The sequence below is a fragment of the Antedon mediterranea genome, chromosome 7, assembly GCF_964355755.1.
Source record: "Antedon mediterranea chromosome 7, ecAntMedi1.1, whole genome shotgun sequence".
NCBI lineage: Eukaryota > Metazoa > Echinodermata > Crinoidea > Comatulida > Antedonidae > Antedon > Antedon mediterranea.
Window position 1 is genome coordinate 26,753,706 of NC_092676.1, and position 27,989 is coordinate 26,781,694.

Sequence of the window (27,989 nt, forward strand, 5' to 3'; positions counted from 1 at the left end):
AATTTGAGTTTGAAGTGGAAACAGTTCTGTATTGCGTTTTTGCTACAGTATTTCCAAGCACACATGAAGATTTTGATCTTTTATTACCATATTCACATATTTTTTATAGATTCGTAGAAATGGAAAAGCGCAAGTTGTTTTCAACTGTTGGTCCGCCCGCCAAGAGATCCCACGTCGACTTTGATGACGATCCCTCAACATTTGAAGAAGAGTTAGCACTTTTTGACCAGTTGGAGTCGGCAATGACTAAAGGCGATTCTATCAAAGATTGTAAGTAAAATTCACTATAATGTGAGTTGTTGGTTATGATGCTTGGCTACCAATCCAAGGGTCCTGGGTTCAAGTCCTGCCAGTGTAAGAATTTTTTCTAATGACAATTTACAACTCCACTTCCAAAGACTTGTATTAAGACTTTGTTTAAGTAAAGCATCTTGTGCATATGTTTGTCATTCAAGAAGGATAGAATGAATTCGCTTATGGTTATCTTTGACAATTTGCCTAAACATAAAAACAAAAAATACGCAGGAGTGTTGGTAATATCATTTATTTTTATGTTTTCTTTTCACAAATAATGGGTTTCATATACATTTCCAATGTAGAAACCTCCAATTGTCTGGCAACCTTATTATTACACTTTTTCCGTAGCCTGTGGTGTTCAAGTGTAATTAAAACATTTAATCAAAGTATTTAACCTACTACCTGCTAACATCACCCTCACATTAGCCATATTTAAAAAATCCACTTAAAAGTGAATTGAGACGACTATATGACGCGCTATACTTATCAGTATCCGAACTAATGCATGTAATTCATGCATATATGAAAAATAATGCACTTACTCCCCACGATAATGTAGCCTAATGGATATAACCTTGTACACTTTACTCGTTAAAATATAAGTGCTTGTTCTCTTGTCTGACACGCTTAAGTGTAATCTTAAATGCTAAGACCGATCATTATCAATTTTCTAAGAATTTAAAATGCAAAAAGCAATTTTTAACGCATTTGACATTTAAAATGAGTATTATTAATAAAATTATCATTTAAAATAAGATTTTGAATAAATGAAAAAATGATTTTTTTTTCAATCAAAGTGAGAGTGTTGTGGTCTAAGTAAAATTAAATTATTTCTTTTGTGAATTTATTGAGTGTATGCCTTTTATTTATTATTTTTATTTTCATTAAAGGCACGTCAACTACTGGTAAAGAAAAATGGAAAAGGCCGGCTCCACCCATTATTGATCCAAAGGAAGATAGCTTGCTATTTCAACAAATAGATTTGGACTATTATATCGGTAAATACATTTGTGTCTAAGTCTAAAAGAAAAATATACTAATTAAGAGTATTAGAATTTTCTGTCTATCAAACACAATAGATAATTTTCATTCTATTATAAAAATAAATCTGATTATATCTAATCGAACCCAATAGATCGTTGCCCATTGACCTTAATTTAGATTTAATTAAAATCCAACATTAGACACCTTGGTTTCTGTATTCTGTATTATATAACTTCATTTTATTCCAATCTTAAAACAAAATTGAAAAAAGTACTTTTGTCTCAATGGTTTATTGTTTTTCCTGTCCTTACTAGAGAATTAAAGTGTTTGATATATGTTTCATTCATTCAAAGGTACACATATGAAGGACATGCCAGGCCCCCTTAATGGCCCTACACCTATTGTTAGAATGTTCGGCATCACCATGGCTGGGAACAGTGTACTGTGTCATATACATGGCTTTACACCCTACTTCTACATCAAGGCCCCCAGAGATTTCCAGGAAAAGCACTGCCAGATAGTCCGTGACCAGTTGAATAAAGCAGTGCTGGGTGACATGAGGTCAAATAAAGATAGTCTAGCAGAGGTCATCTTAGCAGTTGACATGGAAAGCAAAGAAAGTGAGTTTTAGCCTTTGATTTTGTTGTACAATATATTTTTATTTGTAATGATTTCATTTTATTAAAACATTATCTTTAAGGTATTTATGGTTACCATGGAAATAAGAAAGAGCCGTTTCTAAAAATCACATTGGCAACTCCGAAGTTCATAGCACCTGCGAGGAGGTTACTTGAGCACGGTTCTGTCAATTTCTCGCCATATCCGTCTGCGTGTCATCAAAGCTATGAAAGCAATATAGACTTTGAGATTAGGTAAGTTGTTATTTCGCTCATTTTATGATTTGTTCAACTGTGTTAAATGATGCACTCCGTAGCATCTTTTTCATTTTTGTAAGTCATAAGTTGTTCTGAAAGTGTGCAAAATTTTGGATGTAATTTTAACTTATGGTAACATTGATAACTGGACAGTTAGTGTTGCATTGATAACTGGACAGTTAGTGTTGCATTGATAACTGGAGAGTGAGTTAGTGTTGCATTGATAACTGGACAGTGAGTTAGTGTTGCATTGATAACTGGACAGTGAGTTAGTGTTGTATTGACAACTGGACAGTTAGTGGTCCATTAATAACTGGACAGTTAGTGGTCTATTGATAATTGGACAATTATTGGTCCATTGATAACTGGAAATTTAGTGGTCCATTGATATCTGGAAAGTAAGTAGTGCATTGATAACTGGACAGTTAGTGGTCCTTTGATAACTGGACAGTTAGTGGCTCATTGATAACTGGACAGTTGGTGTTGCATTGATAACTTGACGGTTAGTGTTGCATTGATAACTTGACGGTTAGTGTTGCATTGATAACTGGACAGTTAGTGGTCCTTTGATAACTGGACAGTTAGTGGCTCATTGATAACTGGACAGTTGGGTGTTGCATTGATAACTTGACAGTTAGTGTTGCATTGATAACTGGACAGTTAGTGTTACATTGATATGGGCTGTTAGTGGTCCATTGATAACTGGACAGTTAGTGGTCCATTGATAACTGGACATTTAGTGGCCCATTGATAACTGGACAGTTAGTGGCCCATTGATAACTGGACAGTTAGTGGCCCATTGATAACTGGACAGTTAGTGGTCCATTGATAACTGGACAGTTAGTGGTCCATTGATAACTGGACAGTTAGTGGTCCATTGATAACTTGACAGTTAGTGGTCCATTGATAACTGGACAGTTAGTGGTCCATTGATAACTGGACAGTTAGTGGTCCATTGATAGCTAGACAGTTAGTGGTCCATTGATAGCTGGACAGTTAGTGGTCCATTGATAGCTGGACAGTTAGTGGTCCATTGATAGCTGGACAGTTAGTGGTCCATTGATAACTGGACAGTTAGTGGTCCATTGATAACTGAGTTTGATACAAACATCGACGGATTCTCATGTGAAAGGTCTGACCGAACACTAGACTCTGGAAAATCCATTGGAGGCAGTGTTTGCGTTTTTGTCAACAGTCTATGGTGCAACAATGTTACGGTGAAATATCGGCGGTGTACTACTAACTATGAACTCATTACTGTTTCGCTTCGTCCATTTTATCTTCCTCGCGAATTCAATAACATTTTTGTCACAGTAGTCTACATCCACCCGAGAGCTGATATGAAAGTAGCTGCATCTGACATTCAAACCATATTAAGTGAGCTGGACACAGAATCCCTTGATGCTGTTAAGTTAGTCACTGATGACTTTAACTCGTGCGACCTCAAGAAGGTTTCGAATTATTATCAGTACGTAGACTTTCCCACACGCGGTGACAAAATACTTGATTGTTGTTACGGCAACATAAAGAACGCGTACAAGTCGTCGCCTAAGGCAGGTCTTGGTAAATCAGATCACAAGATGATTCATTTAATACCAGCTTATAAACAAAAGTTAAAACAAAGTAAACCAATGGTCAAGGAAATCAAAGTGTGGACAAATGATGATAGTATGGAGGAATTTAAAGGATGTCTTGAAGCTACGAATTGGGATGTGTTTATGAATACAGATTCTATTGACGCCACTATCGAAACAATTGTTGAATACATTAATTTTTGTGAGTCTAGCATCATTAAAAAGAAGGAAATAAAAATTTATCCAAATAGTAAACCATGGGTCACTAAGGATATCTGAGAACTTTTACAGCAAAAACAACAAGCTGTTCGCAATAATGATGTTATGGAAAAGAAGCGTATTCAGAAGTTAATGAAAAAGCGAATTAATGATGCCAAACGCAAATTTGGAGAGAAAATAAAGAATGATTTTGATAGCGGTAACCCCAAGCAAGCATGGAATGGATTAAAGAAAGTTATTGGAAACGCGAAAAGGCAGAACCCAACAATAGTTCCATCCGGATCCCGACCATTGGACTTTGCAAATAAACTAAATATATTTTTTAACAGATTTGATAATGATGACCAAATTAATAATACTAATGATAATGATGTTAAACTGAACCTAGAGTTAAATACAACCAAATCTGATGTACCTAAATTTGATCTGCTTTCAGTTGAGAAAGTATTTAAGGGTGTTAAGCCAAATAAAGCAGCTGGGTCAGATAAACTAACTGGCAATATTTTAAAGTCATGCTATAAACAACTTGCGCCTATCTTTTGTAGATTATTTAACTGGTCGTTAAGCTCTTCTTGTGTCCCATGCATGTGGAAGTATTCAATAATAGCCCCAATAAGTAAAGTACCTAAGCTGAAAATATTAAATGATTATCGTCCTGTTGCTCTAACCCAAATTATTACAAAGTGCTTTGAGAGTCTATTTAAAGATGTATTGATTACAGAAACGTTGCCTTTTGTTGATAATAATCAGTTTGCATACTGTAGTAATAGAGGTGTCGACGATGCAATAACTACCCTCTTGCATCCAATCTATGAAACTTTGGATAAACCTAGGCAATATGGAAGGACATTATTTTTAGATTTTTCTTCGGCTTTCAATTCAATGAAACCAAACATACTTCTTGATAAATTAGTTAGTATGAATGTTAATCCTTTTGTTTGTCTATGGATCAGAGATTTCTTGAAAAACAGAACCCAGCGTGTTAGAATTGATAATGTTTTTTCTGATATCATTGTTTCAAACACCGGTGCCCCAGAGGGATGCGTGTTATCTCCATTGTTGTTCACATTATATACAAGCGACCTTAGAAGTGAATCATGTGAAGAGTGAGCTTCTCACAATAACAAGAAAGAAGAAGAAGAAAGTAAAGCAGAAATACACCCTATGTGGAAGCGAAATAAAGAGTGTTGATGTTGCTAAATACCTTGGCGTCAACATCTCCCAAGATATGAAGTGGAACTCCCATGTGGATGCCATAACTTCCAAGGCAGATAATGCACTCAACTTTTTGCGAAGAAACTTGTGTGTCAGGAACAAACGGATAAAAGGCCTTGCATATAAATGTTGTGTACGCCCTCTATTAGAGTATTCTAACACCGTCTGGGACCCATATAATTCCAATTTAATTGGTAAACTTGAAATGGTACAGAGAAGAGCGGCTAGATTTGCCTGCAACAACTATAAGCGCACGTCAAGTGTAACCGAAATGATGAAGGTCCTTGGTTGGGAAACCTTGGAAGAGAGGAGGAGGATAGCTCGACTGTTAATGTTCCATAAGATACACTACTGCAATGTAGCAGCCGATATGAAACTGGTCATGAAAAACACCTGTAGACCCAGTCGGAGAGAGAACAGTCAATCATACCATATTCCTCACTCAACAGTTGATTATTTTAGGTATTCATTCTTTCCACGCACTGCCATCGACTGGAATCATCTACCAGATAAGGTTGTAAATTGTACTTCTATTCTGGAATTCAAAACCCATATTGTCCAAACTTAATTAAATAGGGTACCCCTTGTCACAACTTACTCTCTGGGAGTCTCTGTCTTGGTGACAGCTCGCTGGGCAACTGGATGGCTGAGGCGGGGTAAATGGGTATCCAGCTACTTTATTCTGCCTCCTAGGTAGCGGCCCAGGAAAGTGATAGCGGTTGGCACGGACGGTAGACTTCCATAGTGTTAATGTTGGGTACAGTTTACTCTTTTTTTTACTCTTTACAAGGTGTCTGAATACAATACAATTATATAATAGATAGGATAGATCCAATAATTATATATATTCATACTAAACATGTATATATAACTTTAAAAAAAGAGATAAGGGAAAGGGAAGAAAAGAGAGAAAGAAAAGTGAAAGGAGAAGTAAGGGGAAAAAAAAAAAAAAAAAATTTAAAAATTAAAAAAAATAAGAATAATAATAATAATAATTAATAATAATAATTATAAATAAATAAGGCAGTCAGTTTCTCTCTGTAAAAGAATAACTAAATAGAACAATAATACACAACCAAATACAGTAGAGCTAGCAAAACAGAGTTGGAGGAGCAGAGTCTTCACATATGAAGTTGGCTCCTAATACGAAGAAGAGAAGAAGATGTCAAATAGTTAAATTTGCTGATGACACCTGTATCACAGGCTTAATTGTAAACAATGATGAGAGCACGTATAGAACTGAAGTTAATAATATAATTAACTGGTGTGATATGAACTGTCTAAGTATTAATGTAAATAAAACAAAGGAAATTGTGTTTGACTTTCGTAAAATTAAGAGGCAACTTATACCTTTAAATATCAAACATAATGATGTCCGCACAACTAGTGAACATAAATATTTAGGAGTATGGATAGATGAAAAACTGTCATGGAACGCCAACACTGCCAAAGTCTATGCGAAGGCAAACCAAAGATTGTACTTCTTAAGGAAATTAAGAAACTTTAAGATTGGCAGAGATGCGCTGTCTCTATTCCATCAGGCTATGATACAGTCCATATTAACATTTTGCTGTATTGTATGGCTAAATAGTTTATCTAAGAATAACTCAAATAAATTACAGAGAATAATAAAAATGGCTAAGAAGGTAATAGGTGCAAACGTCCCATCTATCCATGATATATGCGATAAGGTTATGGAGAAAAAACTAAAATGTATAATTAACGACCAGTCTCATCCTCTTTTTAACTTTATAAATTTCAGTAGATCCGGAAGGATGATTCCTTCAATTAAGAAGACTGAGCGTCATAATAAATCATTTCTTCCGTGTGCAATCAGGCAATACAACAAGCAATTTAAAAGATAACTTGAGACGTTTTATATTTTATTCTTTATATAGTATTTTAATATTTATACTGTTCATAATGTTTTATACATAGCATATTTTCTTATATATTATCTTATCCATTGTATAGTATTGTATGTTTTTAACTGTTGTTATTTTTACTGTAATTTCAACCTTGGAAGGCAAATTTCATTTACTGTGTATTTGACAATAAATTTTAACTTGAACTTGAACTTGGACAGTTAGTGGTCCATACATACCTAGACCCCTAGTGTACCTTCCAAAAATGTTTATTGTAAACAGATTTATGGTTGATACCGAAGTCGTCGGTTGCAACTGGATTGAACTGCCAGCAAACCAGTACCATATAAGGAAAACCGGTAACGGAGAATTTGACAAACAGTCGCTGTGTCAGATTGAAGTTGATGTCGCATGGGATGCTTTCATAAGTCACGCCGCCGAAGGCGAGTGGCAGAAAGTGGCGCCCTTCAGGATACTCAGTTACGATATAGAATGTGCCGGTAGAAAAGGTAGGCTGTTTGACAATGATAACAAATGCAGTTACATGTGGGGAAGAATTAAGATCTGAGAAGCACTCAGTCATCTATTTCCACATATGACAATGTTATATGCAAATTCCATCATACAGCATCTTATGTGATGTTTTTATCATGGAAGGTTAGGCTAAGTAATTTATAATAATGAATAATAATAGATCTATATTTTTGTATTGTTATTGTATAAATGTGTTTTGTTGGGGACCCCTTTTGTTGGGGACCCCTTTTGTTGGGGACCCCTTTTGTTTGGGACCCCTTTTGTTTGGGACCCCTTTTGTTTGGGACCCCTTTTGTTTGGGACCCCTTTTGTTTGGGACCCCTTTTGTTGGGGACCCCTTTTGTTTGGGACCCCTTTTGTTTGGGACCCCTTTTGTTTGGGACCCCTTTTGTTTGGGACCCCTTTTGTTTGGGACCCCTTTTGTTGGGGACCCCTTTTGTTTGGGACCCCTTTTGTTTGGGACCCCTTTTGTTGGGGACCCCTTTTGTTTGGGACCCCTTTTGTTTGGGACCCCTTTTGTTGGGGACCCCTTTTGTTTGGGACCCCTTTTGTTTGGGACCCCTTTTGTTTGGGACCCCTTTTGTTGGGGACCCCTTTTGTTGGGGACCCCTTTGGAAACAAGGGTTATCTTCTGCTTTCCATGTTTAATTTCTCATGTTTAATGTTTGTATTAGTCTATGTATTTATTTTAATTCATATTTTATGCTGTTTTATAAATTTTACTGTTCTTGGAAAGCAACAAATATTACTTACTTACAGACTAAGAATTAGGTTAGTGTTTTAGACCCTCTGTTCTATCTTCTTTGTGAAATTTGACTTTTTCATAAGATTAAAAAAAATTAGGACATTAATTGAGCATCCAGACGCCCATAGTTAATTGCGTCTCTTTTTTAGGTATTTTTCCAGAACCTGACAAAGATCCAGTCATTCAGATAGCCAACATGGTTATATGCCAGGGGCAGAAGGACCCATTTGTTCGTAACGTCTTCACTCTCAACTCGTGCGCACCCATAGTTGGAAGCGATGTGTTGTCCTTCATGAATGAGAGAGATTTACTAAAGGTACAAATTTGTTCCATAAATTTCTTTAAATGTGGTATGGTATGGTGTTTAATGTACTCGTGCATGCATGGATTGAAGCTCTGTCTACACTATGAAAATAATTTGACAAAAAAATGTGATGTACCCAACTATGGTAGTGATATGACATCATTATGTCCATATTTGGGCACATCACATCACATTATTTTTCTTTAAAGTTCAATCAAACATTATGTGAATTGATGTACCCATATATGGACATGATGATGTCATATTACTACCATAAGTTGGGCACATCACACTTTTTTTGTCAAAATATTTTCATAGTGTAGACAGAGCTTCAATCCATGCATGCATGAGTCCATTAAACATGTACACATTTTCTGAATCCAAGTCATGTTTTTTTATCATTGCCTTTAATTATGTATAATGAATTATTATAAATGTTATTATATCCTTTTATATTAAAGAGTTGGTCAGAATTTATAAAGGACGTTGACCCTGATATTATTACTGGATACAATATCCAGAACTTTGACATGCCGTACCTCCTGAACCGTGCAGCTACTTTGAAAGTTAAGGAGTTCCCCTTTTTAGCACGTGTCCTAAACACGCGTAGTGTTATCAAAGATTCAACATTTCAGTCCAAGCAGATGGGCAAGAGAGAGAACAAAGTTGTGAATATTGAGGGCAGAGTTCAATTCGATTTATTCCAGGTAAATCATTCATTTTAAAGTTTTTAACCTTTTAACAGCTACAATGCTATCTATTGCATTGTAATTTGTTAAAAAATGTTAAGCTGCCTATAATAAATGTTGTCAAAAAGTGTGACATTTATGTACATTTTTCCTTGCTTCAATTATACTCTCCAATAAGCCTAAAGGATTTTTTTGTTTTACAGATTCTTTTGCGGGATTATAAATTGCGTTCGTACAGACTGAATGCTGTCAGTTTTCACTTCCTAGAAGAACAAAAGGAAGATGTACAGCATTCAATCATTACAGATCTACAAGTAAGAAAAGATACTAAATAATTGTTATACCCAATTCACACATGCAACACAAATATAACAAATGGAAGAATATCTGGTAGGATAATCTTACTGAGGCACAGTGCTTTCACACACGGTATAATGTAATGTAAAGGCTGTGTAAAGCTCTGTCTACACTATCAAAAAAGTGATGTGCCCAAATATGGTAGTGATATGACATCATCGTGTCCATATATGGGCACATCACATTTTCTTATATAAAGTTTGATAGTGTAGCTTTAATAACCTCTTAAATATATATGCACTAGTGTTACACTGCTGTTGCATGAATGTAATCTTTTAGAGGCCTCCAAAAATTACCAACTTTATCCACAAATTTACATCGATCTAATGAAACACTTTACTATGGTTCGTCCAAGGTAACAATACGTTACAATGTTACATTTGGTAAGAGTATCATAGTGTGAATCAGGTGTAAGTTTAAACTAGGTTTCATTAACCATAGCTCCAGTGTACACAACTAGCTCATATGTCCACATTAAAGAACCTAGTACATCTTTCAAAACGAGTAGGGGGTTACCCCGGTGTACTAGTACACACAGCCACTGATCATAACTGATCATAACTGATCATAACTGATCATAACTGATCATAACTGGGAAACCAGTCTTTGAAGATATTACCAAGTATAAATAAATAATACAAACAAAATTATTACAATAATTTTTTTTCGATTTTTAGAATGGTTCCAATCAGACTAGGCGTAGACTTGCCGTGTACTGTCTTAAAGACGCCATGTTACCCATTCGTCTCCTTGAAAAACTCATGTGTATTATTAACTACATGGAGATGGCCAGAGTCACGGGTGTACCGATGACTTATCTGCTTTCTAGAGGACAGCAGATTAAGGTTGTATCGCAGTTGTTGAGGCATTCTAAGGAACAGGATTTGTTAATGCCAACTCAAAAAGTGGACACTGGTGATGATTATGTAGGAGCTACTGTCATTGAACCAGAAAAAGGGTAAATATGTTACAGTTAAATCAACATAATAGAGGGCGACACATACATTTTCTTTCATTGTAGTAACCCTAACCCTTACCTTAGTGACCAATGTCTCCCATGAATAGGGGTTAGTGGTACAGTAGTTTTAAAACCATATATATAGCCCATCATTAGTTTCTCCTAAATATGGGTGGGTCCCCTAAATGTGGGTGTGTTCTCGAAATGGATGTGTTCCTGAAATGGGGATGTTCGATGGAGGTATTTTGTTTTTGTTTTGTTCTAAAACCGGAAAAAGCCTTATAGAGGGCGCATCACTTAATGAAAAAACGTTACAGAGAGAATTTTGAAACTTGATTTTTATAAAACAATAAGTTAACTCGAAACCTGCCAGGAATAATAGAGAAACTCTATAAATATAAAAAGGGAAAGATTAAAAAAAATTAAAAAATAACTATGGCTATGATTTTACTTCTTTTTTTTTTGTGTCTTGTTTAATTTGTTGAGTTGTATTAAAATGTATCTTTTGCCTGAATAAATATTAATAATAATAACTGCAAAAATTGTCACCCTCATTTTTTAGTTATAATTAATTTTTAATTAATTATTTTTTAACATTTTCAGGTATTACAATATTCCAATTGCAACGTTAGATTTTTCCTCCTTGTATCCGTCCATCATGCAGGCTCACAATCTTTGTTATACTTCACTTCTTTCACAGGGTATGCGGGAAAAGTAAGTGTACAATTGTTTGTTTGTTTGTTTGTTTTTCTCTATTTATTATTTTGATTACTCTTTGTCTTTACTTTATTATGATGTCTGCAGAATAAAGAAAGAATAAATAAATAAAATATAATAACCAAATTTACTTTTGCATATTTAATAGATTAAACAATCTATCTGTATGTTTTGCGAAAGTTCTTAATTTCTCTTTATCCAAAATTTAATAGCAAAAAGATAATTTAAATTTTATCAAAATCAGGAGACATCATGCAATTTATGCAAAAATTAGTCTGCCAAAAGTCTGTGGTATAATTTGACTTAAAAATGTTTGTTTCTTTTTTCTTGATAAATGTTGGTGATATTTGACCCGACCTTAATAATTTGATATTAATGCACCAAAAATAATCCTATATGATTAAAAAAACATGCAAAATTCTGAAATATTAATAATATTGAAACTAAAATTAAAATTAACAGGTGTTTTATGTTTTCATTATCCAGAGATTATTTTGTCACTTGATCTGTTTACAGGAAGTACTAAAATAAAAATGTGAATTTGTCTTGAAAAACCATTAGATTAGACCAATAGATATGTAGATTGTTTTGTGCAAAATTGTTAATATATTAACTTCCCTCTTTTTGTTTTCCTTTGTCTTAAATTTTCTATGCCATATTAGTTAATTTTTATCAAATCAAAACTATTTACAGATTGAATCCGGATGAGTACATCAAAACACCTTCTGGGAACTATTTTGTGAAGGCGTCTGTACGTAAAGGTCTACTTCCTGTCGTCTTAGCAGGATTGCTATCTGCAAGAAAAAAGTACAGTCATACAAATTTTAATATTTTTTATCGATTAAAAATAGAATTAAATAAAAGATAAATAAATTATATGCATATTACATTTACGATTACAATATTTGTTAATTGAAAAAAAATGAGTTAAATGCATAATATAGGTCACCAGCCTTACATTTATGAACTTTTCCCAGGACTATTATTGAGCTCCTATTACTCTTTACACTCAATATGCCTCCTATTCCTGTTGTCTCTTAAGCTCTGTCTACACTATCAAACTAGTTTGAAAAAAAAGTGTGATGTGCTCAAATATGGTAGTGATATTCCCAAATATGGTAGTGATATGACATCATGTCCATATTTGGCACATCACATTTTTTTGTCACATACAGTTTGATTATTTTAATATTAATATACTATTTTACAAAGGCTTTTGATTATCATTGTACTAGACAATTAACAGCAACTAAAACAATTTTTTTTAGAGCTAAAACAGAACTAAAGAAAGAGACTGACCCATTCCGAAAGAAGGTACTTGATGGCCGCCAGCTAGCTTTGAAAATCAGCGCCAACTCTGTGTATGGCTTCACAGGGGCGCAAGTTGGCAAGCTACCATGTTTAGAGATCTCGCAGGTACTTTAAATATATTTAAATAAAATATAATAATTAAAATAGTCATTTAAGAATGTTACAGTAAAATTTAAAAAGAGTAAAGATTATTTGTACATTTTGCAAGTAAAAAAATCAGGCATTTGTAATGTTATTTCATATATTTCATTTCATTTATTTATTTGACCAACTAACCATAATGTAAAATATACAGAGATGAATTGGTCAGGGACTGCTAAAGTTAATAAGATTACTATGACTACAAGAGTCAGCAGTCTCATATATATTATATTAATATATATCATATTTTTCTGTCCTGTACTGCAGTATCAATTGGAATGAATTCTCTATAAAAACTTGCATTTCAGAGCGTAACAGCATTTGGAAGAATGATGATTGAACGAACCAAGGACTTTGTGGAATCTAAGTACACAGTTGCAAATGGTTATCAACATGATGCAAAGGTACGTTAGCAACGGTAGATTGGTAGTTAACATGTTTACCATAATTCCGGGTTCAACCTTAAGCTAAGGCCAGGGTTCAATCTTAAGCTAGTGTTAGGGTTCAATCTTAAGCTAGTGCCAGGGTTCAATCTTAACCTAGTATCAGGGTTTGATCATAAGCTAGTGTCAGCGTTCAATCTTAGCTAGTGTCCGAGTTGAATCCTTAGTGTCAAGGTTCAATCCTGACCTAGTTTTTTATATATTTAGGCAAATTGCCAAGAATAAGTTATTCAGTTATAAACTGTCATAATCATTAGAAGAAATTTTGACACTGACAGGACTTGAACCCAGGACCCTTGGCTTGGTAGCTAAGAGTCATAAAAGCTCTCCAACAACAACAGTTGTACCTAACAACTGTTTCTCCACTACCTAAACCTCAAATGAACCTTGAGGATATAGTTTTATCCATCCTGTAATTGGCGAGTTGCTTGCTGTTGGATGTGTAGTTCAGTACATTTTTATAACTATTTATTACAGTTTTTATTCTTTTATTCTGAAATTGTTGTACCTTTGTAGGTAATTTATGGCGACACAGATTCTGTTATGATTAAGTTTGGTGTAGATACTGTCCAGGCAAGCATTGACCTGGGAAAAGAAGCAGCAGAGTGGATTACAAAGGAATTTCCAGATCCGTGCAAGTTGGAATTTGAAAAAGTAAATATATTTTTCTTTTTAAAATAAACATTTTTTTAAAGTTAAAAAAAATAAAATAAATTTTAAATTTAATTTAATTTAATTTGGTTTTTTTTCAGGTTTATTTTCCTTACTTATTAATCAATAAGAAACGGTATGCAGGTTTGTATTTCACAAAAGCTGATGTTCATGATAAGATGGATTGCAAAGGGATAGAGACGGTCCGTCGGGATAACAGTCCACTCGTTGCAAACCTCATAAATACTTGTCTCCAGAAAATATTAATCGAAAGGTATGTCATATCTTCCGCAAAATTATGTCTTTAGCTGATTTAAATAATGTAATAGTGTAATTAAGGTAAATTTTTCACTAGCAAATCTATTCACATGAATAAATTAAAGATATATTGTCCCCTAAAAAAAAATATTTTTGAAATTTTTTGTTGAATATGCCATTTTAATATCACATAATAGTTATTCATTTTGACCAAAAATTGGATCAGCAAAAAACAACTGTAATTTAAAGCCAAAAAATGGGTTTAGACAATGTGTTTTTGGTTAAATTTAACTGGTTTTTTTTGTTGTCTTTTTATAATGCAATTCTATGGAATTGAATAACTTCATTAAAACTGTAGTCTGATGATGATGATTTTAGAGAACAATACATCATTAACAAAATTAATAAAGCAGTCAGTAATATACTGGACTTTAATTGATTTATATTAACAAAACAAGATTCAAACCCAGAATCTTCTCTTAACATTTTATTTCTATTTCACAGTTGTTTCGTTAATGTTTGAGAACTAACTGGTCTAGTGTCTGAAATTGAGAGTGTTTATAACGCGTTATTCTTTTAATTATTAGAGACCCTGATGGCGCTGTTGAGCATGCGAAGCAGACAATATCTGACCTCTTGTGTAATCGAGTCGATATCTCACAGCTTGTCATCACCAAAGAGCTAACGAAGACCGGGGAAGAGTATGCTGGGAAACAAGCGCATGTTGAGTTGGCGGCAAGGTTTGTGAATTAATGTTATATTTTTTTTATTTTATTTATTTCAACAATATTTTATGAGGGTGATCCATCCAGCATAAGCTGATCATTAGGGACCCTCAAACAATACAAACAGAAAATACAAAATAAACTATAAAAACACAAAATTAACAAAGATAAAAAAATAAATATATATATAAATATACAGTAGGCCAACAATGAAAGAAGGATAAAAAGAAATAGTATCAGAGAGAGAGAAACAGGTGTTTTTTCAAAAGAGATTTAAAGGAGAAGAAATTGTAAGAGTTACGAATGCTTATAGGTATAGAAGCATTGAAACTAAAAGAAAGTTTAAAGATGATGAATATGATAAGAAATGATGATAAATATGATAAGAAATGATGATAAATATGATAATAAATTACAACTTTTATTATTTTAGTGTTTATATTATTGGCTTATAATAGTGTATTAGTTACCCACTTAGTATATAGAAGTATATTAAAGATATATTGTTGATCAGTGACTGATCAATTAATCCATAACTTGTGATTGGTCAAATTTCTTACATTGCTTTACGTCGTTAATAATGAACATTTTGTGATGGAATGTTATCTAATCAATAAAACCACATTTTTAATCTAATAATAGAGATGAAAATTTTTAGAGCAAAATTAGAAATATCGAACAATATAATATTGTTTGTCTAAAAATTGTATACTTGTTTAATTATTAGCAATGTTTCCTCTTTTACATTCATTTCATTCATTTGTGTTCAATCCCAAAAAAATAAATATGCACTAACTAATAACTAATATTTCAGGGGCTTTTCCCATTTTGTATATATGACGTTAAAATGTTCAAAAAATGTATTTTTTTGGGACTTTAAATGTTGATATATTTAAAAAAAAAAATTTTTTTCCACTATTCAACTTTCAAAACTTAAAAAATATTTATCATTATTTTCTGTATTGAATGATTATACCTTTAAATGAACTACTTTGTTTTGCTTTTTTTGGAACTACTAAATTTACTGAAAAAGGGTACAGATTTTAATTAAAAATACTATAATTATTTTTGTGTGTAGAATGCGTAAAAGAGATGCTGGAAGTGCACCAACACTTGGTGACCGTGTACCGTATGTTATCGTCTCCGCATCAAAGGGTGCTGCGGCTTACGAGAAATCAGAGGTAATGTTTTTGTTTCATACTACAATGTGGAGTATACCGTGGTCAGAGGGATTATTTCATACAACAAACAAAAAGAAAAGTATAAAAAATTACATTTAAATCCTAAATAAGAAGCATATTATACAAGTAAAATGAAATAGTAAAAACAAAATAATGTTAGACAGAACAATACTTAACTTTTATGATGGAGTTAATGTTAGACAGAACAATACTTAACTTTTATGATGGAGTTAATGTTAGACAGAACAATACTTAACTTTTATGATGGAGTTAATGTTAGACAGAACAATACTTAACCTTTATGATGGAGTTAATGTTAGACAGAACAATACTTAACTTTTATGATGGAGTTAATGTTAGACAGAACAATACTTAACCTTTATGATGGAGTTAATGTTATTATCTATTTATTATCATTATTTTTGTTGTCAATCAATGATGAGATATTATATTTGTTTATTTTTATTTATCAGTCTGTGTTTGTTTTTGTAGGATCCTATCTACGTTCTTGAGAATAATATTCCAATTGACACAAAGTATTATTTAGATAATCAACTTAAAGGACCTCTGTTGCGTATCTTTGAACCTGTTCTTGGTGAAGCCAAAGCTCTTTCTGTTCTCTTCAGTAAGTCTATTTTTATGCTTTACAACTTACGATTAGTTAAAGCAACGTTCCGCAAATTATGGGCTGTGCCAAAAACATTTTTGAAGGGCCACAGTGGCTTCAGAAAAAAAAACCCAAATATAATGTTTCAACGTCGTAAGCGCCTTTATTTTAACCATGGAAAATAAGTTAGGTTTGATTAATTTGACAAGGCACTGCTGTATGCGGTCTATTGCATTTCCAGCAGTTAACAATAGGTGTTGTCAATTATCATATCTTCTAAACCAATGTGAGAACAAATTATTAGATTAAAAAACCAAATATATTTTATTTTTTAAGAGGGTGACCACACTAGGACAAAGACGTTAGTAACGTCGAAGGTTGGAGGGTTGTCAGCATTCACAAAAAAGCGCAGTACTTGTATAGGATGCCGTACACCATTGGATCGGGATAATATAGCTGTATGTCAATACTGTAAGGAGAAAGAATCGGAGTTATACCAAAAAGAGGTAGATTTTGATATTATTTATTTGTAATGTAATTTGATACAATACTTATCATCATAAGTACATTAACCGAATTGTGGCAAACACAGGATACGAATGAAGAACACACATCCCTGGATACCGCTGATTCCGGGAATCCAGGTCATTTATGGAAATGTTTGTATGTAAATATGAAATAAAAATGATACATTTTTTGAAAAATATGTTGGAAAAAAAAAATGTTAGAAAATTGTTTATGCTGCCCTCTAATGTCAATACTGGTAACTGGATAAAATCAGAACAAAACCTTTTGAGGTGAAAAAAACCCCAAAATGTTTTTATATAGTAAAAATTTGCAGTATTAAGCTCTGTCTACACTATCAAATTGTATGTAACAATAAAATGTAATGTGCCCATATATGGACATGATGGTATCACTACCATATTTGAGCATATCACTACCATATTTGGGCACATCGTAGACAGACCTGTACACACATTTTATGGGTTTAATAGTTTGTCATTAAAAAGTGGGCGGGACCAACTTCTGTTAAAGCTGTATGCACACATGCTGTCTAGCTGTATCTTGGTGGTTAAGATGCTCAGCTTCTAATACCAGGGTCCTGGGTTCAAATCCTGTCAGATGCCAGAATTTTTTTCATGACAGAACAACTTCACTCTCTTTGTCTTTGTAGACAGAGTAGAGTATCTTTTGTATATGTTTGTTTTTTTAAGGGGGAGGTCTCTTTTATAGCCACTGGCTGGAGACTTGTCTCCTAACTGTTGTAGAATAAAATATAAATAAATTTAAATCCTAAAATAAATTGAAATTGGTTAACCTTCCTGAAACTAGATTCCTTAAATGAACCTCTCTCAAAACCAGACGGTAGTTGACTGTCACAAATTGTTTTATACAACGTAAAATCCGTTGCTTGCAATTCGTTCCAAACGATGTCTGTTTTTGTGAGAGTTGATCTATTTAGTTATAAGCATACTGTACTATTACCTAAATATGAATAGTTAAAAAAAACATAAATAGATTTTATTAAATCCTCATAATGTGGTAGTCCGATTTGTTTATGTTGAAATCATCTAAAGTTGCTTGTAAGATTTGAACTTTTTCCTGTAGGAAACAAAACAAGTTATAATGTGGTTGGAAATGAAATTGGAGTAAGCCAAAAATAAGAGCACTTGTGAATATTGATGATATAAACATATAGACGAAGATGTTATTTCACAACGTACATGTTTTTCTCAAAAGGGCATACACTTTTACACAAATCCAATATTTATCTAGGTTTTTTATATTTTTCAGTTTCATCCTAAACTTGTCTTATTTCTGCTTATAACCAAGGCAATCAGGTAACTGAGCTCGCCTTGCCAATATAGGAACTTGTAACAGTCCTTTGATCTTATGTCTAGCTGCCACAAATACCAACAGTACTGTACAATATTCTCTGTGGCACTGATCGTGTTGCAGCCACAGCTAAGCCCTTTGATCTCTGGAGCTCAGCATCCTGTTTTTAGATTGCCTTGTTATAACTAAGCACATTTTGAAGCAGAAAATTTGCTATATTTAGGCATTATGAATAGGTTTAAAAACTTTCTAAAACTCTACCAATACCAGAATTTCTGGAAAACCAGAAATATTAGAGTAGCCCAAGGGTTCCGGTATTTGGATACTTTCCTATGAATTATAGCTACCTGTCAAAAAACCAAAAGCCTATTTTTATTGCTGGAAGTGACTACCGGTAACCCATTATTATATATATATATATATACAAAGCCACAAATTTGTCCATTGTTGCACAATCAGTTATCTGTATAGAACTGGTTTAGGATGTTCGTTGTCATTACTCATTGTACAAGCTGTGTCATATTTTTAGTTTCACAGATTCTCCATATCTATGACCACTACTCCATGTTTCACATGTATAAATGTTGCTTTGCTAAGAGAAGTGTGTGGGTCAACTTTTTTATTTTTGTTTTGTATTCAACCTTATTTATCATGGGGCCCTCAGGATGATTTATGATAACTGTCTGTGTGTGACAGTGGCTGTGTGTATACTAGTACACTGGGGTAACACACTACTCGTCACGTCTCCAAAGATGTACTAGATTCTTTAAAATGCACATTAGCCAGATGAGTACACTGGACCTACAGTTTTTTGCCCTTATCCGAGAAGACTCGTTCTACCACCAAAACCATGGAGCGAGTGAGGCTCGAACCCTTGCCTATGTTATGGCTAGGTATTATGGTTCTACTGTCGTAACCACTTGACCACTCATTTGCTCAGGATGGGCAGAGACATTTCCAGTTAATGACCATTGTTATGTGATAGGGACACATTATAGCAAGCCTCTTAGACCCTTATTATAGACTAACATGGCTGGCCTAAATATGCATCCTTAAATAAAAGAACTTTCAAATTGACCACTAAATCCCTGTCACAAAGCCATGTATATTTAAAGAAATGTGCACTTTCAAAGAACTGTTTTTTTAGCATATTCTACTAACACCAGATATGGCTTTCCCTGCGTCTTTCCCTGAACCTTTTGTATTGTAATAGGAACTCACACAGGAAATGCAGGGTTAGAGGTCTTGGAATGATTGAGTTGTTCGTACCGTCGTAAGCAACGCTCGTAGCTATACTATTGTCTTTCAATCCTTGTTACTTAGATGAAAAAATAATTCAGTTCTTTGAATTTCAAACTGGGAAAGCATGAGTCAGAGATCTTGGAATTGAGATGTTATTGATATGTTTGTGGTAAACAACCTTGTCTCACAAATGTAATTACTGCCGAATATAAGTTCATGCAAAATTAGGAGGTTAATCTGCGAAATCATTCAATATTGTCAAATAAGGCCTGATATTTTCTTAAGCCTTGTCTACACTATCAAACTTTATGTGACAAAAACATTTGATGTGCCCTTATATGGACATGATGATGTCATATTATTACCATATTTGAGAATATCACTACCATATTTGGGTACATCACTATTGTTTTTGTCAAACTAGTTTGATAGTATTTACAGAGCTTTAAAAGGTTGAAATAATTTTATTTGAGTTTAATTGATAATATTAAAATAGAGTAATCATTTAGCTATGTTTTGTATATTTAAATCTTAGAGCAAATGAGGTTTATGGAATTTATTTGATGTATTTAGTTTTTAATTAATAAAATGAAAATTGAGATTAATATTTAAAAAGTTTAAAGTGAAACTAATTTAGTCATAATTGAGCAGCAGTTTCATGGTAAAAAAACTATTGTAACCAATTGCACAACTTTAAAATCAACAGTTATTTTTATGAGAATTATTATGTATATTGATTAAATAAATTATTAAAAAATCGGGATTTTTACCGAGACATTGTTTAGCAAGACAATATATAAAGGGAGTTAGTCAAACGTGATGAGCGCTATCACGCATAGTTTTGTTACAATGAAAGCAAATAGAAAAATGAAATGCCATATAGATGATCTAATAGAATATACACAATTTATATTACAATTTATATACACAATATATAATATATATATAAATTTGTTTATTACAATCACATATTTTCATTATATAATTAATAAAAGAGTTACAAAGAATTGATTTAAACTAAAACTTAAATGAGTCACTCAATCCTCATCAACGCAGTAATGTATTGTTAGGCAACAATGGTTTACGAATGGTTTCATTATTATTATTTAGTAATTTTTGTATGCAAATTTAAATAAGTGTACTTTTGTATGTCTATATCTCTTTCAGTTTCATTTTAATTGTTTAAAAAAAATAAAAATATCTGGGGTTTTCCAATTCTAATTATAGAAATAATTTAAAAAGCTACAGTACAACACCATAGCTGTATGTTTTTTAAAAAAAATTGGAAATATTAAAGATGAAAAACATATACAATAAAAAATAAAATCAAACTTCATATTTTGGAAAAAATATTGATTTTACATTTATAAAAACTAAACTAATTTTTATCTTCAAATTACAATTTAATCAAGAAAGTACTTTTTCTCGAAAATTTTTGGTCAAATGCAAATGCCTATTATGTGGCATTAAGATTGTCTATTCAACAACAACATCATTTTAAAATTATTTTTTGAGGGGATGATGCATCTTTAAAGATCTTGTATTTTTAATTTGTAATTTGGTAGGTTTTTGGTGTTTTTTTAAAAAAAAGTAAACGGCTTTGAGAGGAAAATTATAGAGAACAATATTGTAATTTGGTAGGTTTTTGGTGTTTCTTTTTGTGTCAAAAAGTGAACCGCTTTGAGACTCAGGAAAAATTATAGAGAACAAGATTGTTTATGCTGGAGTTGTTCTCCAAATCATCAATTTTGTCTCTCTTTTAGTATTTTTATTGTTTCAACAATTTTTTACCGGGATTGATGGTACTGATGCTTTCAATACTGTCATCAATCCAGATACCATGAGTATGTTGACTTTCATATCATATATAACATCCTAATCATGAATTAACTGTAGAGGGAAGTTATTTTTTTATTAGTGGAAGATAAACCAATTGAGGTCCTTGACAAGAGGCACTGTGTATTATCACGGCACATCCACATATTTCAATAAAACGTGTCATTATTATCAATTTAGATGATTTGTTAGTTTTTAGTGATTTCTTCCTCTTTACCTTATTTATCTAATTGTTGACGAGTGCTCTTAATTTAAATTCAATGTATCTCTTTGTTTTACAAGTAATAATATATATCATGTTTATTAGCAGCTGATCCCATGTACAGTACAATGTTTTATTGAGATTTTGGCATTTTCAACAGTTTAAAAAATTTACAGATTTTAGAATTTTTTTGTAGTACATCAACAATTTAATTTAAAAAAATTAATAGATAAATTTACTTTATTAAAAGCTTTTCTTTAATATGCCATTTTAATGTCACCCAATAGTTATTCACTTTGATCAAAAACAGGATTTAAACAAAAAATGATTTACCTTAAAAAAATGTAATTTAAAGCAAAACATTCTTAAATTGTCTGTCAGACAATGGTTTTTGATTAAAATTTTTTTTTAAATCTTTTGTCTTTTTTTAACAGAAGTGAATAACTTTATTAAAACGGCAAAATGGCCTATTTTAAGTCTGATTTTATTAATCTTCATGTGTCATGTTTTTGGGAACAATACAAAATACATATATTGCAAGTTGTATCCAGTTTTGTTGTAGTTTTATGTGATTATACTGCCCTCTTTAGTGGGCAATTTCCTACTATAATGGATTTAAAAGCATTGACAAAATCCTACAATTGAATAGTGAGAAATATTAATATTTTATTGGTATACCAAAAAAAAAAATTCAAAATACACCCCAACATTTAATTTAATCAAGCTCTGTCTACACTATCAAACTAGTTTCATGAAAAAAAAAGTGTAATGTGCCCAAATATTGTAGTTATACGCCCAAATATGATATTGATATGACATCATCATGGCAATATATGGACACATCATTTTTTTGTGACATAAAGTTTGATAGTATAGACAATGCCTAACTTGGTCTTTGGGTAGAAACATACCCAGAAACTTAATTCTGTGTTCAAGACCTGTGGGCATATTTAAAATTACAGTAATGAATGAGCTTTTTATCAGAAGCAGGAAAAATGTTATTGATATAATAAGTATGGCGGTAAAACATCTGTGTATATGATTGTATTAATTTTTTTAAATTGTAATTTCTTTCTTTAAGATGTCCCAATTCAATGCCATGGAAGAGAAATTCTCGAGATTGTGGACGCAATGCCAAAGATGTCAGGGTAGTCTTCATGAAGACGTCTTATGTTCCAGGTAATGAAGCAATAAAAAATACAATAGTGCCTATTATGCATAGGTAAAACAATATTATGATAAAGTAAATGAAATCAAACATTAAAGATGGATCGTCCCCATGAAAAAATAATTCTTTAATGGGTTTTTGTTGTTGAATTTAACCATTTATTTTGTCATTTTTATAAGTGAAAACTGCTATTTTGTTTTCGTTTTTTTCTACGGAAGTGATTAACATTATTAAAACTATGATTTAATTAATCTTCATTTGTTCATGTTTTTGGGGGACAATAATTGATTAATTGAATTCTGTTTCCTTATAGCCGTGATTGCCCTATTTTCTACATGCGTAAGAAAGTACAAAAAGATCTTGCAGATCAGAATAAGTTAATCAGGAGGTTCGGCAATCCAGCATGGTAACAATAGGTTTGACAAGGTAACCGTAAGCTTCCAATACCTACAGAATACAAAGGTATGTTACTGCACACTCTTAACAACTCTTGTACAATTGTTTTGATTGTAAACTGGAAAATTATTACTTTTTGTTGAACCAAATAATACAGACACAAATGGTGTAAATACCTTAGTGACGTTTCTATGACTTGCTTTCAACGTCTTCAAACTACTGTCTGGAATGGTCTGTACAGTCTTAGAGACGCTGTGTAGCGCCACCAATCGTCCTGCTGTTGATGATTAAGCTTTTTTACGTATGGTTGTAATATACCTTGCAGGCCAAGAATACGGCGTGCCATAATTGCGATTTATTGATCAAGTATTGTATCGTTTTTCCATTGGAGTTTGTGTACTGGAACATGCGAAATGAAATACTATTTTTTGCGAGCAGCATACACTTGATAGGAGCATAGAGGAGTACCTAATTCCTCCATGATTAGAGTACGTAGGCCTATGCCTATATTTGAAGTATGGCTTACTGGTCTTGCATACAAGATCAACACTGTTGTTTGTGGATATGAGATTATTTTTTGAGAACGCTGTTTGTACAAGTATCATTGTGGATTATAAACTCTGGATAACTTTATGTATATTGGACATCAATTTTTCATTCAGTTTTTGTATTTATACAGAACTTTCATATTAACTTTATGTACGCACATCATGTTTTTGTTAATGTACAGAACTTTCATAATAATTTGTTAAATCGGGTATAAAGTCTACTGATGAAATAGACGCAAGGATATTTTGCTTAACTATGCAAAAAAATAGTTGACTTCATTCATTTATGTGTTTCAATTGGTTCAGTTCTGCTTCAATGCTTCGGGATCGGAAACTATTATAAAGCTGCTAATGACTGCTAAGAGAATGTTTCAGAAAAAAAGCAAGGTTTCACAGAATTGTTGGAAATACAATTTGATCACCAAGATAAACTTATTACTTTAAAGAAATATTGTCCCCTGAAAAAATAATTTTGTTGTTGAATATGCCATTTTGATATTCCATATTAGTTATTCACCTTAAACAAAAATTGGATCGAAAGAAAACCATTTATTTACCTGAAAAAACTGTAATTTAAAGCAAAAAATTGGCTGCCAGCTAATAGGTTTTTAAGTTTGTAAGTGAAAATTTTTTTCTGCGGAAGTGATTAACTTTTAATAACTAAAATTATGAAATAGACTATTCAAAATCTGATTTTGTTAATTTTCATGTTTTTGTAGGACAATACATCTTTAAGAATTTGTTTTGAATTTTTCACAAAAAGTAGATGAAAATATAAATATGAATGCGCATTAGTCAACACTTTTCGATTTGTGCCAATAAATTTGACTAGTGGAAAAACAGCTTTACATACATTTGTTTTTTATCGAGAGTTGATTTTTTAAACTGTTGTTCAGTATGAACTGTTAAAATACATACTTTGGAGGAACCACACCCGAAGGACATCCAAACTTTACTCTCTACGCACTTGACTCGACTCAACTACTTTTCAGATGCCAAAAGAATTATCTGTTTGTGCCATATTTTATCATGGTATTCAACAATACAAACAAACAAGACTTTCTAGAAAGTACAATAGGTGTTATTGAATTCTTACAACTCGGATTTATTGGTAACTTTTTATTTCTCTTGCAGATTAGATAATAGTCCTTTAACAATATAAACTTTACAATAGTGCTATAAATGTAAAGCTACTTAACTCAACTTAAGTAATACAACTGAAATCATAGCTCAACTGTGTATCTATGCCATTTGGATATGTGTAAAATAATAAAGAAGTACCATATTATCTTTCTTAAATTACGTTGTTTCTTTTTGTTTTTTTTTCTAATATTTTCATGTCGCAACACACACAGAATGACTTTTTAACTCGACAGCTGTGACATTGCAATTGATGAATAAAAGTGTGAAAATATTATTACACTCACTAGAAACTTTACTTTATATAAAAATAAAACATAATTTATACTGAAAATGTTTATTATTAAATAATATTTCAGGGGAAATTAAAGATAAAACAAGTAATATTTGATGTTTTTTATGCTTTTAATACAGGTACTATCAATGAAAAATATAAAATAATAAAAATACAAACTAATACTGGAGGTATCAAAAGTTAAATACTGGACTCGGATTTAACCTTTGAAACCAATACAACTTTAGTTTAGTTTCGGTTTCAATTCATTGCCACTATTTACATATACATGACAACACATTTTCACAAGATGAATTTAAACAATAAAAATAAGAATTTTACCTTTTTAATTTTATGAATTTTTAAAAAGAAACTTCTTTGAAGTTTACAGTACATTTGAGTTTTTGTACTTTTATAGTATTGGTTTATGGAAAAAAGAAAACAGTTTTTAATATGTACCTGTGCCTTGTCTAAAAATCAATTTAGCTTCATACATAGATAGTCTGGATGCAATGAAACCATCTGTGGAAATACAGTAACCGCATTAGATACCTAACCCTACAGTAGCTGTCTTGGATACTTTATTTAAGCCTGTTTTCCTGTCGACGTTAAGTTTCGTTGAGTTTAAAATCGTTAAAGTTGAATAGCGATTACGATGATCGAGTCAGACCGCTAATATTTACACATTTTGACGCGATCGTTCAAAGTTTCTTGGTTCTCTCGAGCGTTGCTGGGACATGTGGATGTAAAGTATTGCAAAACCAAGGCCGGCCACATGCAACCGGGCCCGCGTGAAAATTGAAAAAGTTAAGGGTTTTGATGCTTCAATCCAGCGTAGGACATGCTTTCGTTGATATCTTAATCTAGGCTTACATTAAAGACAAACATTAAATTTAATTGGTTTAATTTTATAATTTAATTTGACTTTTTTAAATATCAGACCTTAAAAGTGTACAAAAAAGGTGAAAAACATCGTCGCGTTGTAAAAATTCAATAATTGTCAGCGCGTGACTACTTTTTCACAAACTGCAATGACATAATTTGTGAACCATTTGATTGGTCAGTTTTAACGATCGTAAAAATCGTTAAAATCTTAAATCGTTAAAGTTGAACCGAGTTCAACTTTAACGATTTAAGATTTTAACGATTTTAAACGTTAATTTCTACCCCCTTTTCCTGTCAAATCGTTGAATCTGTCAACTCAACGCAACTTAAGGCAACTTAACGATCGACAGGAAAACAGGCTTTAGTTTGTAGATTTTATAACATTATAGTAAAACGCTACACTATTGTTCCAATTGTCTCTTAATACCACAACAAAATAAAGGGTTTTCAATCGCAATACAGTATTTTAAATACTAATGGGTATATACCCTCTTTATAACAATCTGAGGCTCGAGTTTACCTGAGCCATTATTTTATTTCAAAAACAATACTTACTACAGGGTAAGGGAGTACAAATGGTTGTTATATATTGTATTCAAAACCACAAACTCAGCCATTAAATCTTTTTATATATTCTTCCCATAAAAATCAGCTAAAATTACTCCAGAATGACGAACATTTTTGGAATGTTAAAATTGTTTCCCATATTGTCAGAGAATTATTTCTATTTATCCATTAAGAGCTAGTTAAATGAGTTCAGGTTGTCAATTCCTACTTTTTTAAAGTGTTCTGTTTATTTTCTTATGTCAAAGTGTCCACTAACTTGAGGTAATATAATGAATTTTATTGCACTATAGATCGTAAGAGTGAAGTATGACCAAAAAGCCTGGAAAGTATGTAGTATTAGTAATGACATTTATATTGCAACCCCTTTTTTGGAACAATTATAACACCCTGCACTTTTAACTTGGCCTCTATAAATTCCCCTAAATATTAAAACAAACGCATTAGTCTTTTGATCTGCAATTATTCCATTTCAAACTGATTTTCTTGTCAATATGTCAATCTATTTTGTGTATCTTTATTTAAGATCTGTCTATACTATACAAACTAGACAAATAAAGTGTGCTCAAATAATGGTAGTGATATGCCCAAATATGGTAGTGAAATGACATCATCAGTTGTTTCAAGGGGTATTGATGTGATATATTTTTTGTTTATTCATTTAAATGAATACTCTTTGAAGTGTTGAGGGAGGCGTAGTGTCTGTTTATAATACAGCTAATGTGAATATTTATACATAGATTAACCACACTATTAGTTGAATATTGTATCAAAGGTTCAAAGCATAATAGTATCTTATAGATAAAAGATAGTATTTTTTGCTGAATAATCAAATAAAGAAGATACTATTAACTGAACTGAACTTAACTTAACAAACAAGACTAGGGGCGATGAACTTAGGTCTCTTACAAATTGTACATTTTTATAGCACACTTCCCTGTTGAAAAATGAACAATACATGTTTCAACAGTATGGAGTTGTGGCTTGGTGGTTATGATGCTTGGCTACCACTCCAAGGGTCCTGGGTTCAAGTCCTGTCACATGTCAGTTTTTTTTCTAAGGACCAAATTACTCCACTCCCAAAGACTTGTAATAAGACTTGTTTATGTAGAGCATCTTGTGTATATGTTTGTCTTGTGAACCTCTGAGGGTCCCTAATAATCAGCAATAGCTGGATGGAACACCCTCATTAAATATGGTTTTTTTTAAAAATGGCCAATCTCTATTTAAAGAACACCTTTAATT

At 32.3% G+C, this 27,989-nt stretch overlaps 1 protein-coding gene across 2 annotated transcripts; it reads left to right on the forward strand.

Moving 5' to 3' along the window:
• Positions 1-73: 73 nt before the first annotated feature.
• Positions 74-25,155, forward strand: LOC140054283 (DNA polymerase delta catalytic subunit-like). 2 transcript variants are annotated; one of them, XM_072099216.1, is made up of 22 exons: positions 74-270; positions 1,188-1,295; positions 1,635-1,901; positions 1,982-2,153; positions 7,312-7,538; positions 8,458-8,624; positions 9,074-9,319; positions 9,505-9,615; positions 10,336-10,616; positions 11,220-11,330; positions 12,027-12,140; positions 12,602-12,749; positions 13,094-13,189; positions 13,745-13,882; positions 13,981-14,153; positions 14,725-14,877; positions 15,941-16,043; positions 16,536-16,668; positions 16,987-17,156; positions 22,851-22,948; positions 23,251-23,363; positions 23,491-25,155. In XM_072099216.1, exons 1-21 carry the CDS (start codon positions 120-122, stop codon positions 23,345-23,347), a joined length of 3,264 nt encoding a protein of 1,087 aa, XP_071955317.1. In that variant the 5' UTR covers positions 74-119; the 3' UTR covers positions 23,348-23,363; positions 23,491-25,155. The 2 variants fall into 2 exon arrangements, with proteins under 2 accessions (XP_071955317.1, XP_071955316.1); XM_072099215.1 differs by having other exon boundaries at positions 75-270; positions 23,251-25,155.
• The last annotated feature ends 2,834 nt before the right edge of the window (positions 25,156-27,989 follow it).

Excerpts from the sequence above, each read along its gene's own strand:
- LOC140054283 (XM_072099216.1), top strand. The coding sequence starts at position 120 with ATGGAAAAGCGCAAGTTGTTTTCAACTGTTGGTCCGCCCGCCAAGAGA. Across the intron at positions 12,750-13,093 it reads CATGTTTAGAGATCTCGCAG|AGCGTAACAGCATTTGGAAG; the intron begins GTACTTTAAATA and ends CTTGCATTTCAG. Across the intron at positions 16,044-16,535 it reads CGGCTTACGAGAAATCAGAG|GATCCTATCTACGTTCTTGA; the intron begins GTAATGTTTTTG and ends TTGTTTTTGTAG.